General features: G+C 42.5%; 2 protein-coding genes across 5 annotated transcripts in view; one reads left to right on the top strand and one right to left on the bottom strand.

The window, feature by feature from the left end:
- The window catches only part of daw1 (dynein assembly factor with WDR repeat domains 1), a 267,508-nt gene that overhangs the window by 9,152 nt on the left and 243,020 nt on the right, over window positions 1-15,336 (top strand). The window contains exons 12-13 of one of the 2 annotated variants that reach the window (XR_015711876.1): window positions 85-247; window positions 349-502. Coding sequence is in view for 1 of the 2 variants with exons in the window: in XM_087796345.1 (XP_087652471.1) it covers window positions 85-247; window positions 349-383 (198 nt within the window). In the remaining variant the exon portion in view is untranslated. Of the gene's footprint in view, window positions 1-84; window positions 248-348; window positions 1,717-15,336 lie in introns of those variants that run through there. The other variant, XM_087796345.1, reaches the window with a different exon arrangement.
- The window catches only part of sphkap (SPHK1 interactor, AKAP domain containing), a 61,015-nt gene continuing 47,388 nt past the window's right edge, over window positions 1,710-15,336 (bottom strand). For 2 of the 3 annotated variants that reach the window (XM_087796318.1, XM_087796319.1), the window contains exons 6-12: window positions 14,672-14,924; window positions 9,173-12,455; window positions 6,481-6,627; window positions 4,925-5,008; window positions 3,378-3,424; window positions 3,132-3,304; window positions 1,710-1,902 (exon numbers count right to left, since the gene is read on the bottom strand). In XM_087796318.1, the coding sequence (XP_087652444.1) occupies window positions 1,756-1,902; window positions 3,132-3,304; window positions 3,378-3,424; window positions 4,925-5,008; window positions 6,481-6,627; window positions 9,173-12,455; window positions 14,672-14,924 (4,134 nt within the window). In that variant the 3' untranslated portion in view covers window positions 1,710-1,755. The remainder of the gene's footprint in view (window positions 1,903-3,131; window positions 3,305-3,377; window positions 3,425-4,924; window positions 5,009-6,480; window positions 6,628-9,172; window positions 12,456-14,671; window positions 14,925-15,336) is intronic. The other variant, XM_087796320.1, reaches the window with a different exon arrangement.

Raw genomic sequence — 15,336 nt, forward strand, 5'->3', positions numbered from 1 at the left:
GAGATGTTTTTTTTTCAATGCTTCTCTAATATGTGTCTAGATCGTGCTCAACCCTCCAGTTAAAAGAGAGACTTTCCCCGTTAGATTTGTTTCAGCCCACAGAGCAGCAGGATTCTCACCGGCAGCTCCGACAAGACGGCGCGTCTGTGGGACGTTCAGTCGGGAGCTTGTGTGCAGGTGTTGGAGGGTCACACGGACGAGATCTTCTCCTGCGTCTTCAACTACGAGGGCGACACCATCATCACAGGTGAGAACACCTGAGCGCGCACACACACACACACACACACACACACACACACACACACACACACACACACACCAGCTGCTCACGCTCGTCTCCTCCCGCAGGCAGCAAGGACAACACGTGTCGGATCTGGTACTGACCGCGACCTCCGACCCCCGAGACTGTACCTGCTAATGTTACACATGTACACTTACAACCAACACCAGTGATGTGTCTCAAATCGAATACTAGCGTACTCAAAGTTAGTATTTTTAGTGCGTAAGTGCGTCTCAATTGTTAGTATGCAAAATTTAGTGCGCCATGCACACTAAATTTGCGTACTTAAACGCCCCAAAAACGATCGATGGACACTATCTACCCTAAACAGCTGCCATCTTAGTGACGTTTTAAACAGAAGTTACGTCATATATATATGCATATATATTCATATACTTCATACACGTCTTCGGTGCTGATACCAGCTTAAATATCTCGCGAATATTTCGATTCTCATATTTTTTCTTTATTTCTTTTTCCAAACTTGCAAAACGTGCTGCCAGCAGGTGGCGATAGCGTTCCAACAGCTGGTTGAAACATCGTTAAATTGAAGTAGAAGAAGAAGCTGTCGCGTCATTTCCGGTTAGTGTGTAGCAGCAGTGTTTGATTTGAGACATACTATCTGTTGAGAATTTGTGTACTAGTTAGTATGCACACTATCCTGATGCATACTAACTTCCAGTATACTAAGAGAAGTATGCGATTTGAGACACAGCACAGGCAAATGAATTCAGCGTCATCGAGGCGGGAAATGAAAAATCTGTCATCAAGGCGTGTATTTGGATGTAATAACTCGAGGTTCGCTCGACAACAACGATCCTCATATTATTTCAAAAGAATCTCATTAGTAAAGATTAAAATCCTGATTAAAGACGTGTTAACGTCGTCTTTCAAATAAACGCCACGACTCGACTTCACATGAGTTTATTGATGTCAAAAGATACATTCAGTTCTACAGTGACAGTATTTTTACAAGCTGTGCTTCTTTTGGTCGCGAGGAAAAACACTCCAGAAAATAGAATAACATCGACGTCTACGTGACCGCAGACCGGTTCGGTCCGGACTCTACAGTATTTACAGCCTTCAACACAACCGGGTACGTCGACGAACATCACACACGTGGGTCAAGGGTCACGACATCTGTGCGGCCTCGCACTCTCGAGCGTAACGATCCGTGTCGGCGACGTTACAAAGTAGTCGTGTTAGAAAGTGTCGTCCATGAAGTGATGGATCGACGGATTCTATTGGTTCTTAGACGTGGAGTCAAATGTTGTGCAGCAGATAAAACCTGCTGCTTAGAACCGGGTCACTACTGGGTCCAAGATGACGAATGGCTTGATTTGTTACCAGGGGAAAAGAGTTAAATAAAAAATAAAACATAGACTCGTGTGTGCGATTGTTGGGTGTGTTGTTGTTGTTGTTGTTGTTGTTGTTGTTGTTGTTGTTGTTGTTGTTGTTGTTGTTGTCATCAAACTTCACAAGGTCTCCAGGAGCCAGTCGAACAGACTCGCTGCAGAACTCGGCTCGTCCTTCTGCTGTAGTTGACAAAACTGAGTCACTGCAGCAAATAAGTCGGCGATTCTCCACAATCTCTGAGACATCAGTGCGACCACCTTCTGGAACTGAGAGAAGACACACACACACACACACACACACACACACGCACACGCACACACAGAAATAGACACACACATGCACCCACACAGATGCACACACACAAAAGAACAGAAATAGACACATTCATACAGACACAAACATGCATGCACGCACACACAGACACAAAAGTCAACATACAGACAGAAAAACGCACACAGAGACACAAAAAAGGTACACATGCACAAATAGACACAAAAAAGCACACACACAGAGAAGCAGATACAAACATGCACGCACGCACACACACACAAACACGCAGACATAAACACAAATGCACACACACAGAGACACAAACATGTACACATGCAAAAACAGACACAAACAAGCACACACAGAGAAGAAGATACAAAGAAGCAAGCACACACACACAGGCACGAACACACACAGAGACACAGACACGCACACATAAACATAAACACAAATGCACAGACACAAACACGCACACATATACATAAACACAAATGCACACACACAGAGACACAAAAATGTACACATCCAAAAACAGACACAAACAAGCACACACACAGAGAAGAAGATACAAAGAAGCATGCACACACACACACACACACAAGCACGAACACACACAGACACGCACACATAAACATAAACACAAATGCACACACACAGATAGAAACATACATGCATGCACACACAGACACAGACACATGAACACACACAGAAACACAACCATGAATAAAAAAGTACATACAAGATAATCCTTCTCAGGTTTTGTCTGAGTGTGTAGTTCATGTTTTATTTAGAAGTGTTCGAAGGAACAACTATAACCTTTAGCTATTATGGAGGCGCAAAAGTGGAACCACAAATACACACACAAAAACACTATATATAAAAACATCAACTAAAACAAACTACGATTCTTTTAGTAATATAAATAATATTTAGTAAGATTTAGTTTTTGACAAATAGACAAATCTTAGTTGTCTATTATCATTCAACTGTTTTATGAGTAGTATTACTGTAGTATTTAGCAACATTTGTAATTTCACCTAGATTGTATATTTTATACCAAATATAATCAACAAGAATATAACATTATAATGAAATAATAATCAACTATTAAGTTAATATTGAAAACATTTGTTAAATCAACCACAAAAAACTAGTTAAAAAACCGATGAAGTCACTGAACTGATCCTAATGACGGACATTATCAGGTGCAGCTTCGTTTTCTTACCTTCGCCGCCTTTTTCACTTTGGACCTCCTGTAGCAGAGAGCAGGGAGTCCCAGCTCGGAGGCTGCGATCCACTGCAGAGCTACCCTCACTTCCATGTCCACGCCGTCTGGCTCCAGGTCAGAGTTCACCACCATCAACCCCCCGAGCTGAGCCGCGGCGCCCGTCGCTCTCGCTGAAAAATCACAGGTAGAAAGTTATATTTTTATAATGAATCAGAAAAATATAAGGATAATAGTTTGACTCACGAGTGACGTTCTCTCTCGTCGCTGCTCGTTCCTTCTGCGTCTCCTCGCTGTCGAGGATTGATGGAGTTACAGTCACAACACAATGATAGACTTTATAATCGACTTATAATGACACCTAATTATCATCAATTTCTTCCGGCAATTTTCCATCAGCGAGTCGACCTCCTCAGATCATCTGATACTGTCCTGGTTTATTTACGAGCCTCACTCGTGTCTCCTCACATCTCACATCTCACCTTCAACATCTTCGTTTCTCTCCAAATCCTGACGTGTCCGGCCATGTGTCACACGGCCTGGAGGCCAAATCCTGGCCCGCCAAGTCATTTAATGTGGCGCACCGGGTCAGAACTCAAGTATTTTAATTTTAGTTAATGAGGAGGAAACTGAGATAATTAAGATACATTTTGAAGCTAATCCAGGCGGCTGTGCATTGGCAAGAATCTGGCGATACGATACGTATCCCAATCTTGGGGCAACAATACCATATATAGTGATACTGTAGTAACAAGAATATATGTGTCGTATTGTCGAGTACTTGACTCTTAATCTACAGACCACATGACTCTTGATGAAGTCGTAACTGCTTCCATTTGTTTTGAAACCAAAATATGTCCAAACATCAGCTTTAAAAGTCGCTAGAGTCGACTGTATCCTCTCGTCCTTAGTCCGGGATCTCGCAGGATTTTATTGTTCCTCTAGCTGCGGAGGACGTAATGACTGCTGCCATCTAGTGGCCGGAAGTTTACACAAAAAAATGAACAAACACTGTGAATATTTTATTTGTTAATTGTTACTTTAAAAAATACATTATTTAATACAAAAAAAACTTAATGGAACTATGATAAGAAATTAAAATATGATTTAAAAGCCCAACATTTTTCATTTATTTATATATTTTTCTGCTGTATCGACATAACTAATGTGTAGTCGCAGCTGCCTGGGAAATATGGGCTTATTCATGATTGGACGATGAAACTATCCTTCATTTAGATTGAAACCAAAACATCTAATACTCACTTATCATTCAAGTCAACCACGACTCAAATCATGCAAAAAAATAGGAAATGCAATGAACTCAAGCAGCTTTTTAAACCAGGTTGTAAAAGTGTTTTTAATGCTGTAAAAGTGTGTTTTTTTACTAGCTTTCCAAGGGGTTTCAGGTCTTTCTAAAGCCAGCCTCAAGTGGACACTCAATGAACTGCAGCTCTTCTTCAACTTCACCTTTAAATACCAGTTGTTGCCCCTTTTTTTTAAGCTAATAAAAACTAGACCTACTTACCTACCACATGTAACTTATTAGTTACCAACCAGGAAGTCTGATATTGTCTCTTCATTGTTTGGTGAATGAGAACAAACAGAGATAACTAAGAGAAATTCAGCCTCAAACAAATCCCTGATTTACCTGAATTGTTGACGTTCACGATCTCTATTCCTTATCTTATCTTAAACACTGACATCTTTACAGGTCACCAACGTGAACATCAATCTACTTTAATTTAGAGAGAACCATCAGGTAAAAGTTGATAAACAATGAACTTATAAAATACCTGATCAGGGAGATCTGAGCGGGCACTTCCGTGAAACCATCCAGGTCCGAGAGTCCGAGACTGGACGCGCTGCTGGTCCCGTTCCTGCCGGTCCGGGAACAAGAGACAGTTAGAAGATGCTGCTTTATGATGGTCGTGGACCAGAGGTGCAGCGATGCAGGTCATGTTGCTGGTCAGCAGGCGAGTCAAACACACAAGCAGCAGAACTGAACGCTGGCGATGAATCTTTGTGTCGATAAAGTTGTAGTTTGAGGATGGGTTGATACCCGAGCGGATCAGATGAGGTTCGAAGACCACACTGTGAATGAAGAAGCTAATGCTGCCGTCATGTCCGCCCCGTTGAAGATGGTTCGTAAGATGCGGTTGATGCTGTTGCATGGTGTGTGTGCATGTGTGTGTGCATGGTGTGTGTGCATGTGTGTGTGCATGTGTGTGTGCATGTGTGTGTGCATGTGTGTGTGCATGTCTGTCCGTCATCAGTCGTCCCAGTGATCAGAGGAAGGAGCGTCGATGATGAGGTGGAAGATGGTGCAGCATCATGAAGGCCGATTTCTTTCTTCGTTATTCAATCAAAAAAAAGTTGCTTCCACCAAAAAAACATTTTAATTTAAAACTTCTTCAACTTTATATAATAATAATAATTCACTTAAATAACAAGAAAATGACTCGTACCTTTATACTTTAATTTAAAAAGACTAAAACTTTGTTTCACTTCCATAAAAAGTACATTAAACGGTTGTATTAAAATAGTTGGATTTAAAATGATTTTCACTTTAATAAAGACTTTTATGGAACTTTAACAAAAACTACTTCAAAACATTTGTATTTAAATTGAAAGAAAAACTCGAAAACTGTTTTTTACTTCTTAAAAAACACTTGAAAACTTTCATTTCAATCAAATAAAAAAACGACTTGAAAACTTATTTTTTTTATTAACTTCTGTAAGAAAACAACCTCAATTTTTTAACTTCAACTAGAGAAAGAAATATGACCTTAATTAATTAATCAAACTACTTTTTTCTACTTCAATAGAAAAAACAACCTCAAATCTTCAGCGTTCACTTCATTAAAAAAAAACAACTTCAAACCTTTTTACACATAAATAAAAACAAACAATTTTAACTGTTTTGGTTTTGAATAATAAAGACTAAAATGTCCCAAACAGGAAAAAATTACAAATAAAGAAAAATGTTTTCAAATGCATTTCGTTTCTAATACATATTGTTTTTGCGACTGCAAATATACTTTGTATTCAAGCAACTTTTTTTTAATAATAAAATAACAAAACAAAAATCTACCTTCATGCAGCACAAGTATTTTGCTCTGATCTGCCACAACTAGTCAAAGTTGTGGAGGGTTGAACCCAGAAGCGGTCGAGGGGGTCGAGCTCTGGCAGGAACTACAGGCTGGATGTTGAAGCAGCGAGGGGGGGGGGGGGTGTAGCTAGTGGCACACCATGGCACGAGTGTCGTAGCGATGGGCCGATGGTAGCAGCGAGGGGGGGGGAGGAGGGTGAGGGTGTTCAGAGCAGAACCTGATGAGCAACGGCTACTGACCCCTCGCTCAGCTGGATAAAGCTACTTGTCTCTTCCTGTGGGTCATCTTCGGGTGTTACATGGAACCAGCTCCCCACGCTCTCCTCACTGCTCGCGCTCATAGAACGCTTGTCTCGCTTCACTAGCGCCGCCACTGCCGGCCTCTCACTGGTGGGAGAGCACAAGTGCAAGATGGAGGAAGTGTCGCTGTGACCACGGCCTGGAGATGTGTTCGTGTATAGAAAATGGTACAGAAGGAAAACTCAACCAGACCTGGACTTGGATGGACCTGTTTTTGTTGCTGCTCTCTGGTCATATAATGATATTACGGTATTATAACTTAATTATACAAAGCTTTTCTTACGTTTATTAGCATTTATGTTGTAACTAATCATATTTATTAAAGGTTAAACTTGCAGCCTTGACACGATATTATGCAGCAGTGGATTTATTATCCATGTTTTCAAAGTGCAGGCAGAGCAATGGAGTCTTGGAATTTTTGTTGGATGGTTAAGAAATAAAGATAATTACATCTTTAAATCACATCTTCAAATCACATCAGATGTTATCTTTTATATAGATTTGATTATATAAGTAAAGATGAGACGGATTTCTAAAATAAAATAACACATATAATTAGACGAAAATGGCCCAAATTCACTCAAAAAACACACATAAAACATTAACAACAAACACATTCTTCAAAGATGGTCAACAAAAATGTAGTATAATACATATAATCAAATATTTTCTTCACTACATTTTTATTTGTAAGTACAAAAAAAAAAGCCCATCCTTCAAAGTATTGTTGCTCATATTTACCTATTTATCTAATCATTGATTAGAATTTCATTCTGAAACGTCTCACTGTTGAGAAATAATGAAGTTAATTTTCTTTTGTTGAAGCTTCTCTCGTGACAAGAAGAGCCGATGTCAGCAAAAATGAGTGAGAGTCGATACCTGGTGAGTCTCATAAAAGGAGGCGAGTCACATTAGCAGATTGAATTCATGAAGGAGCCTCTGGGACCGAAGCAAAGGTTTTCTCCCGATTACATCAAGTCTTAATCTGATGATTGAAGGTTAGAACACGGACAAGTCCGAGGGGAAATTATCTTTATTGACTTAGTTTGTGATAAAGTTCCACTCGTACGCCGCCCCACTCTCAGAGGCCTTCCAGCCATTCAACCCTGTTTCTCCAACTCAATATTCAACATTCTCCTAAAAAAATATCTCCCATGAGACAATATTGGGAAACATCTACTTCATTACCCTGAGGATGTCCACTCACTGTCTCCTGGGAGACGCTCTGGTGCTCGCGCTGACGGACGGAATATGAATCGTGCACTTTTATATCTAAAATTAAAGTTTGACAAAGACTCGCGACTACAACATTAAAGCGACTCTTCTCAAGACGTCGATGCTCTTTTCTTTGAAGCTTTTCAATCCAAGACTCCGCCAGGTAATGAAAAGTGCTTTTTAAGATGAATGTTTTCTACACACATCGTTTTTACATCCGTGTGTGTGTGTGTGTGTGTGTGTGTGTGTGTGTGTACAACTCCATCAGGTCAGGGGAGGAGGAGGAAAAAGACTTCCATGAAAATTCAATTAAATTCATACTATATTTAAATCATATTAGATAAGAATGATTTAATCATTTCATATCATTTCAGCTTAAAAAACCCAATTATACACCTGAACTCACGCTCGTATCTCCTTTTCCCGTTTTGTCAAATGTATATTTTCATCATTCTTTGTCATCGCTATGTTTTTCAGTCTTTTTTAAGGACATTAAAGGACAATACTGTAGACTTATGTACAGTATTTTTGGACTGTAAGCGCCACAAATATAAATATCTGTCAAAATGGTGGTGAGCTATAACTCTGTAAGGCTCAGTATTACTCTGAAACGATTTGTAGTACTCTGGGAAGCCACATAGTTTTACTCTGTGTGGCTCCCTTGTAGTTCTTTGTGATGCTCCATAGTATTACTTCTTTATGCTCCCTAATATTTCTCCACAAGGCTCTGTAGTATTACTTCATTAGGCTCCTTAATATTTCTCCAAAAGGCTCCTTAGTATTACTTCATTAGACTCCCTAATATTTCTACACAAGGCTCCGTAGTATTACTTCATTAGGCTCCTTAATATTTCTCCACAAGGCTCCGTAGTATTACTTCATTAGGCTCCCTAATATTTCTCCACAAGGCTCCGTAGTATTACTTCATTAGGCTCCTTAATATTTCTCCACAAGGCTCCGTAGTATTACTTCATTAGGCTCCCTAATATTTCTCCACAAGGCTCCGTAGTATTACTTCATTAGGCTCCCTAGTATTTCTCCACAAGGCTCCGTAGTATTACTTCATTAGGCTCCCTAGTATTTCTCCACAAGGCTCCGTAGTATTACTTCATTAGGCTCCCTAGTATTTCTCCACAAGGCTCCGTAGTATTACTTCATTAGGCTCCTTAATATTTCTCTAACTAACCCGGACAACGTATTTCAGCTAAAAAAAAAGTGCGGTTGATTAATCTGACAACTGTGACGTATGTAAACAACAATGCAAGGAATATAATATATTCTTGTAATTTTTAAAAAATAACATAATTTCTTACGCTTGTAAGTCGAGCTACAGATCCTATAAATCACATTCAATTGATATGTTTCCTGAAATAGTCTGTAAATAAAATATAAAACAAAATAAATGCAGATGCAATACCTGTTGCCACACGGTGCAGTCCTCTCCGTTCGTGTGGCCACAGAAACGTCCGCCATCGTATCCTGAGCTTCTCCTCTGTGGTTGGAACACGAGTCCTCGTACTTCTGATCACTCTCAATGTGGATCAGGGGCACGTCTCTGGGGCCCCTCACACGGGACGCGCTGCTGTCGCCGGATCCAGAAAACATGAACGTACTTCCTTGTTCTTGACTGGATCTACCTCGGCTACAGTTCAAGTGGGACTGCTTGAAACCCCTCCGTCTCTCGCAGACCGGCACGATGGACTGTGTGCGAGCTCCAGGGGGCGGGAGGCCGACGTCCTGCTGTCCCGCCAGCGACGACCTGCCGATGTCGACGATGTCGGCCGCCAATCGGTTTGCAAACTCTTGTACGTGAGGCTCCCCTGCCGCCTCTAACTCAATACTGTCTTCTGGATCTGCGATGATCTTGTTCTTTCTCATCAGGGACTCGATGGAGCTGGACCAGGTCTCGTGAATTAGCATGTCGGTGATCTGGTCCGTTTTGCCGCGTTGGTAGAGGCAGGAGTCGGATTTACAGAGCCCGGACGCGGACACGGAGCTGGTGGGGTAGATGTTCAGGGTGTCCCCGTGGACGTTGCGGGCGAACCCGTCGAATGAGTTTGCTTTGATCGGGGAGTTGACGGTAAGTCTGGAGTCCGAGGACCGTCGGTCAGGGACGGACGACTGACGGATGCAGAATGGGGTCCTGGAGGCCGGAGGGAACAGACTGTTGCTCCACTCTTTCGTCTTCGCTATGCCGTACTCCCTGTTCTCCTTGTCCATGTCTCGCAGCATGAACCTGTAGAACTCCTCCGTGATGCTCTCCGTGCTGGACTGTTTGGACAGACAAGACGTGGTCCTCACGTTGAGGTGGCCGTTCTTCTTGGAGGCGGCTTGTTGTATGGCCGCGCTCAGGATGCTGCTGGCGTTCTTCCCGGCGTAATAGTCGAGCAGCAGGTCAAAACCACGACCCTCGCTCTCCATCTGATTCACCATGAACCGCGAGAACTCGTCCGTGATGCTCTCGCAGCTCGACTGCTTGGATATTGAGCTTCCCCGGCTCAGGTTCTGACCCAGCCGACTCCCGGGGCCCAAAGTGTTCAGAGTCCCCGAGGGGTCAGAATCCTCCTCTGGGATGCTTTCATAGCTGGACGCCTTGCCGCGACTCCAGCGCTCGCACTGCAACCTGCTCCGGGGCTGGCCGGGTTTAGACGTGTCCACCACGTTTAACTCAGGGCAGTTCATGATTCTGGCCGTGACCTCGGACGCGAACAGGGCAAAGGGGTCTTGGGGCTCGTCTGGGTTCACCGATTCATCCACCACACGGTTCACAAGTCGCTCCATGAGTTCCGGCTGCTCCTCCGTTTTCCTCTTGATCTCACTGAGTCGTGGTGCTCGGTGTTTCTTGGAAGCCGCTCCGGTTCCTTGACTGTCCTTCCTTCTCAGTACCGAGCGGCATGCTGGTAGCAGGTAGGCTTCTGGACCTTCCGTGGATGACCCCTTCAGAGCGCAAAACCAAGGTTGCTTCCCGGTGGAATTCTCAAGACATATGGCCGCGAGCTCAGTCGCCATGGACACCACGGTAGCAGACAGGTCTTCGGCGTAACACGTGATGGGCGTCTTGGACTCGGAATCCATTCTCCAGGAATGCAGGGAACTGCAGGAGTTCAGGGACGACTGCGTGGTGAGGGAGGCTTGTCGGCTGTCGCATGTGCGGCTCCTCTTTTCAATACTGTGACCTGGGATTTCACCAAAGTTCTCCCTGTTGGGATGGTCGGGCCACTCTTTGGTGAGGGAAGGCGTGGACTTGAGCTGACCCGATCGGAAGGAGGACTGCTGCTGCTGCTCTTTACTCGACGTGATGGAGAAGGAGGATCTGGAGTCGCTCTCCTCGGGAAGAGAACTTTCTTTGGATCCACCTTGTTGATCGGCGAGTCTCGTCTGACTGCTGGTTATGAAATGCGACTGATTCAAGAGACCTTTACTCTCCTTGGTGGTTACTTGGACTTTTCGACTTACTGGAAGAGCCTCCAGAGAAGCCTGGTCACACTTCGATATGTGGCTGATTTTCTTCTGCGCAAGACACAGAATATCGAACAGCAGGTTGTTCACGCTCTCCTGTAAGAAGACCTGCAGACTTGGAACATCTACTCCAGTCCCTTCTAACTCTTTTTTCTTCCTGGCCTTCTCATATGCATGTTTAAAGAGACTGTCGGCCACTTCGTTTATCAGTTCGTCCACCTCCCTTTCGTCCAAATAGGTCTTTCTGGGACACGTGATTCCGTCCACGATCTTGTTGTGTGTGGTCTCCAAGAGGTGGGCCACGCTCTTGAAGCCCTGAGGCTGCGTCAGCACCTCGGCCGCTTCCCTGTGAAGCACTTCTGCGATGTTGGCGCGGAACGCCTGCACGCTTGTACCTTCGGCGATGCTGCAGTGGAGTGTGAAGGCTGCAGAGGTTTCCGCAGCCGTCATCAGTCCTTTGGTGGCTCGGTAGACTTCAGTGGAGTCCGCGTCAGAATCCCCGGCCTCGCCCGACTCCTCCGTCATATCCACGGCCGTGACTGCACCGGCGACCTGGGCGATGCCACACACCGCTGAGGAGAATGAGTATTCCACCTCTTGTAACTCGTCCTCCGCGCCATCTTCCGAGGCCGACTCCATGGCGAGGTGTTCGGTCAGCTGCGGCGAGGAAATGGTCCCGATGACGCTGGCGGCGCACGCCAACGCCACGTCCACGTGTTTGGACTGAGCCCCTTCGATGAGTTGAAGGACCTGCGCCTGAGTCAGAGTCCGAGACGTGTCTCCGTCGTCCACTGCGACTTCCTCCTCAGGCGCGTCAGCCCCCTGAGACTCCGGCCACTCAACGCCCCCTTCAGAACTGTCCGGGCTTTGAACGATGACGATTTTGGGGAGTTCAAACGAGCAAGTGCGCTGTTGGGAGTGTTGTCTGCTGTGTGACAGGCCCACAGGTTTAGGATGATGTCGGGAGACGGACACGCTGACGGCCGCCTCGGGGACGAAGGAGCTTTCATCCTGAGACAGCCGTATGAAAGCGTCCTGCAGTACCGACTCGGCAAGGTTGGTGGCGTAGTGGCCGGCGGATTCCTTGGTGTGAAGACTGGCGCGCCGGTGCGTTTCTTTTTTCACCTCCATGTCCTCCCTGCCCGGAAGATGGATCGCCGGACCTCTCTGACATGAAAGTCTGGCACATTGTTTCTGTGAGACGTCTGCAGATCTGTCGCCCGTTTCAGCACCGTCGGCTTCTGGATGACGCACAGAGAGAAGGAGCAACAATCAAACAAACAGTTGGTGTCGATGAGGTCATCAATCTGAGACACGGCTGACGAGCACAAGACACGAGGCAAAATCTCTGGATGGTTGGATCAATAATTGATAATAAAGTATAACTACTGTACTACTACAGTAGGAGGCAATATATTGAACAGGATTTACAAAAAGAGAGAGAAGTTAGATACACAGCAGATCATAGTTTCATAAAAACAAGAACAAAGTTCAAATGAAGGAACAAAATTCAAGGGATGACAAAGTGTAAATAAAGGAACAAAGTTCAAGGGATGACAAAGTGCAAATAAAGGAACACATTTCAAGGGATGACAAAGTGTAAATAAAAGAACAACTTTCAAGGGATTACAAAGTGCAAATCAAGGAACAAAGTGCAAGGGATGACAAAGTGCAAATAAAGGAACACATTTCAAGGGATGACAAAGTGTAAATAAAAGAACAAAGTTCAAGGGAAGACAAAGTGCAAATAAAAAAACAAAGATCAAGGGATGACAAAGTGCAAATAAAGGAACAAAGTGCAAGGAATGACAAATGCAAATAAAAGAACAAGGGACGACAAAGTGTAAATAAAGAACAAAGTTCAAGGGAAGACAAAGTGCAAATAAAAAACAAAGATCAAGGGATGACAAAGTTCAAATAAAGGAACAAAGTGCAAGGAATGACAAATACAAATAAAAGAACAAGGGACGACAAAGTGTAAATAAAAGAACAAAGTTCAAGGGAAGACAAAGTGCAAATAAAAAAACAAAGATCAAGGGATGACAAAGTGCAAATAAAGGAACAAAGAGCAAGGAATGACAAATGCAAATAAAAGAACAAGGGATGACAAAGTTCAAATAAAAGAACAAAGCTCAAGGGATGACAAAGCGCAAATAAAAGAACAAAGCTCAAGGGATGACAAAGTGCAAATAAAAGAACAAAGATCAAGGGATGACAAAGTGCAAATAAAGGAACAAAGTCCAAGGAATGACAAATGCAAATAAAAGAACAAAGTTCATTGGGATGACAAAGCGCAAATAAAAGAAAAAAGCACAAGGAATGACAAATGCAAAAAAAGAACAAAGAACAAGTGATGACAAAGTGTAAATAAAATAACAAAATTCAAGGGATGACAAAGTGCAAATAAAAGAACAAAGTTCAAGGAATGACAAAGTGCAAAAAAAGAATAAAGATCAAAGGACGACAAAGTGCAAATAACAGAACAAAGTCAAGGGATGACAAAGTGTAAATAAAAGAACAAAAGGCAAGGGATGACAAAGTGCAAATAAAGGAACAAAGTTCAAGGAATGACAAAGTGCAAAAAAAGAACAAAGACAAAGGACGACAAAGTGCAAATAACAGAACAAAGTCAAGGGATGACAAAGTGCAAATAAAAGAACAAAGCGCAAGGGATGACAAAGTGCAAATAAAAGAACAATGTTCAAGGGATGATAAAGTGCAAATAAAAGAACACAATGCAAGGGATGACAAAGTGTAAATAAAAGAACAAAATTGAAACCATCAAAAGCTGAGAAAAGGACATATAATTTATCATAACAGTATTCATGGTAATAATAACAGTAATTATAACAGTGATCTATTTGAACTCATTATTATTGTTTATATAATTGAATCAAGTTATTTTTCAGCAGCAAATGGTTCAAGTTGGTTAGAAAAAAATGCTAAAAGTTTTACAAGCACCTTGATTTATAGTTTATAATCTTATGTTTTTATAACACTACTTTTTTTTCATCTGAAATTTAAATTTCCCTACTTTTCTTCTCACCTTCATGTCGACTCAACCCGATTATTTGATCAAAAATCTCATCACACGTCATGTTTATATTTTCAAGTAACTTTCTTTTTTTTTTTTTTTTTTTTTTAGAATCCCTTATTAGTCCCGCGAGGGGAAATTCAACCATTCACACATACTGATGGGAGTAGGCTGCACACTTGCGCCAAGTTCACCATCAGGAGCAATCAGGGTGAAGTGTCTTGCTCAGGGACACAACGACACAAGCTTGTCTGGAGCTGGGATTGAACCTGCAACCTTTTGGACTGCAGGCAACCACTCTACCATCTGAGCTATGTCGCCCCCATTTTTACAGACGTGATGACATCATGGAGTATATGATGATAGTCACCATCAAACTGTACCATCAGAGGTTTAAATTAAATACAAAGGTGATGTTCTCACCGTTTCTGAAGCCGTCGTCCTCGCTGTCGTCTCCCAGGTGTTCCGAGGCCGTGAGAAAGTCTTCTTCTATGGACGAGACGGATCGGTTGGTGTCGTCGTCGACTCGTTGGCCCGCGAGTCTGTGTTGCAGCTGCTGCTCTCTCGCCCACTGAAGGCCCATCAGCAGCTTGTTGAGCTCAGAGGAGACGCCGGACCAGTCGTGGCGTCTGTGGCAGCAGCTTTGGAACAAGCAGACGCCGGTGCTTTTCTGCTGCTGCAGGTTCACAGGAAAGATGTGGCTTCAGACGCCGCCTCAGGTGAACATGTTCTTATATATGAAACTATATACTATACTATAGAAGTTTATCAGTGTCATCGGAATAATGAATTCAACATTTAAAACTCAACTTGATAAAATAATAAAAGCATTCTTTAAGCATTAAAAATGTTTTAATAATTAAATAAAAACAATTACTATAATGAAAGGTACAATTTTTTTTAAATATATGTAAATAATGTAAATATTGAAAGGTTTAATTAATTTTATTGAATGAGTTAATTTTAAAAATTAAAAAGCCTTTAATATAGAATTTATTGATTTATTGAATAATTGAATTAAAAAAATTCTATATTGAAAGGTAAACTTTTTCATTTATTTAGTAATTGAATTAAAAAATATATATAGT

Source organism: Callionymus lyra, chromosome 7, assembly GCF_982586985.1.
Source record: "Callionymus lyra chromosome 7, fCalLyr1.hap1.1, whole genome shotgun sequence".
NCBI lineage: Eukaryota > Metazoa > Chordata > Actinopteri > Syngnathiformes > Callionymidae > Callionymus > Callionymus lyra.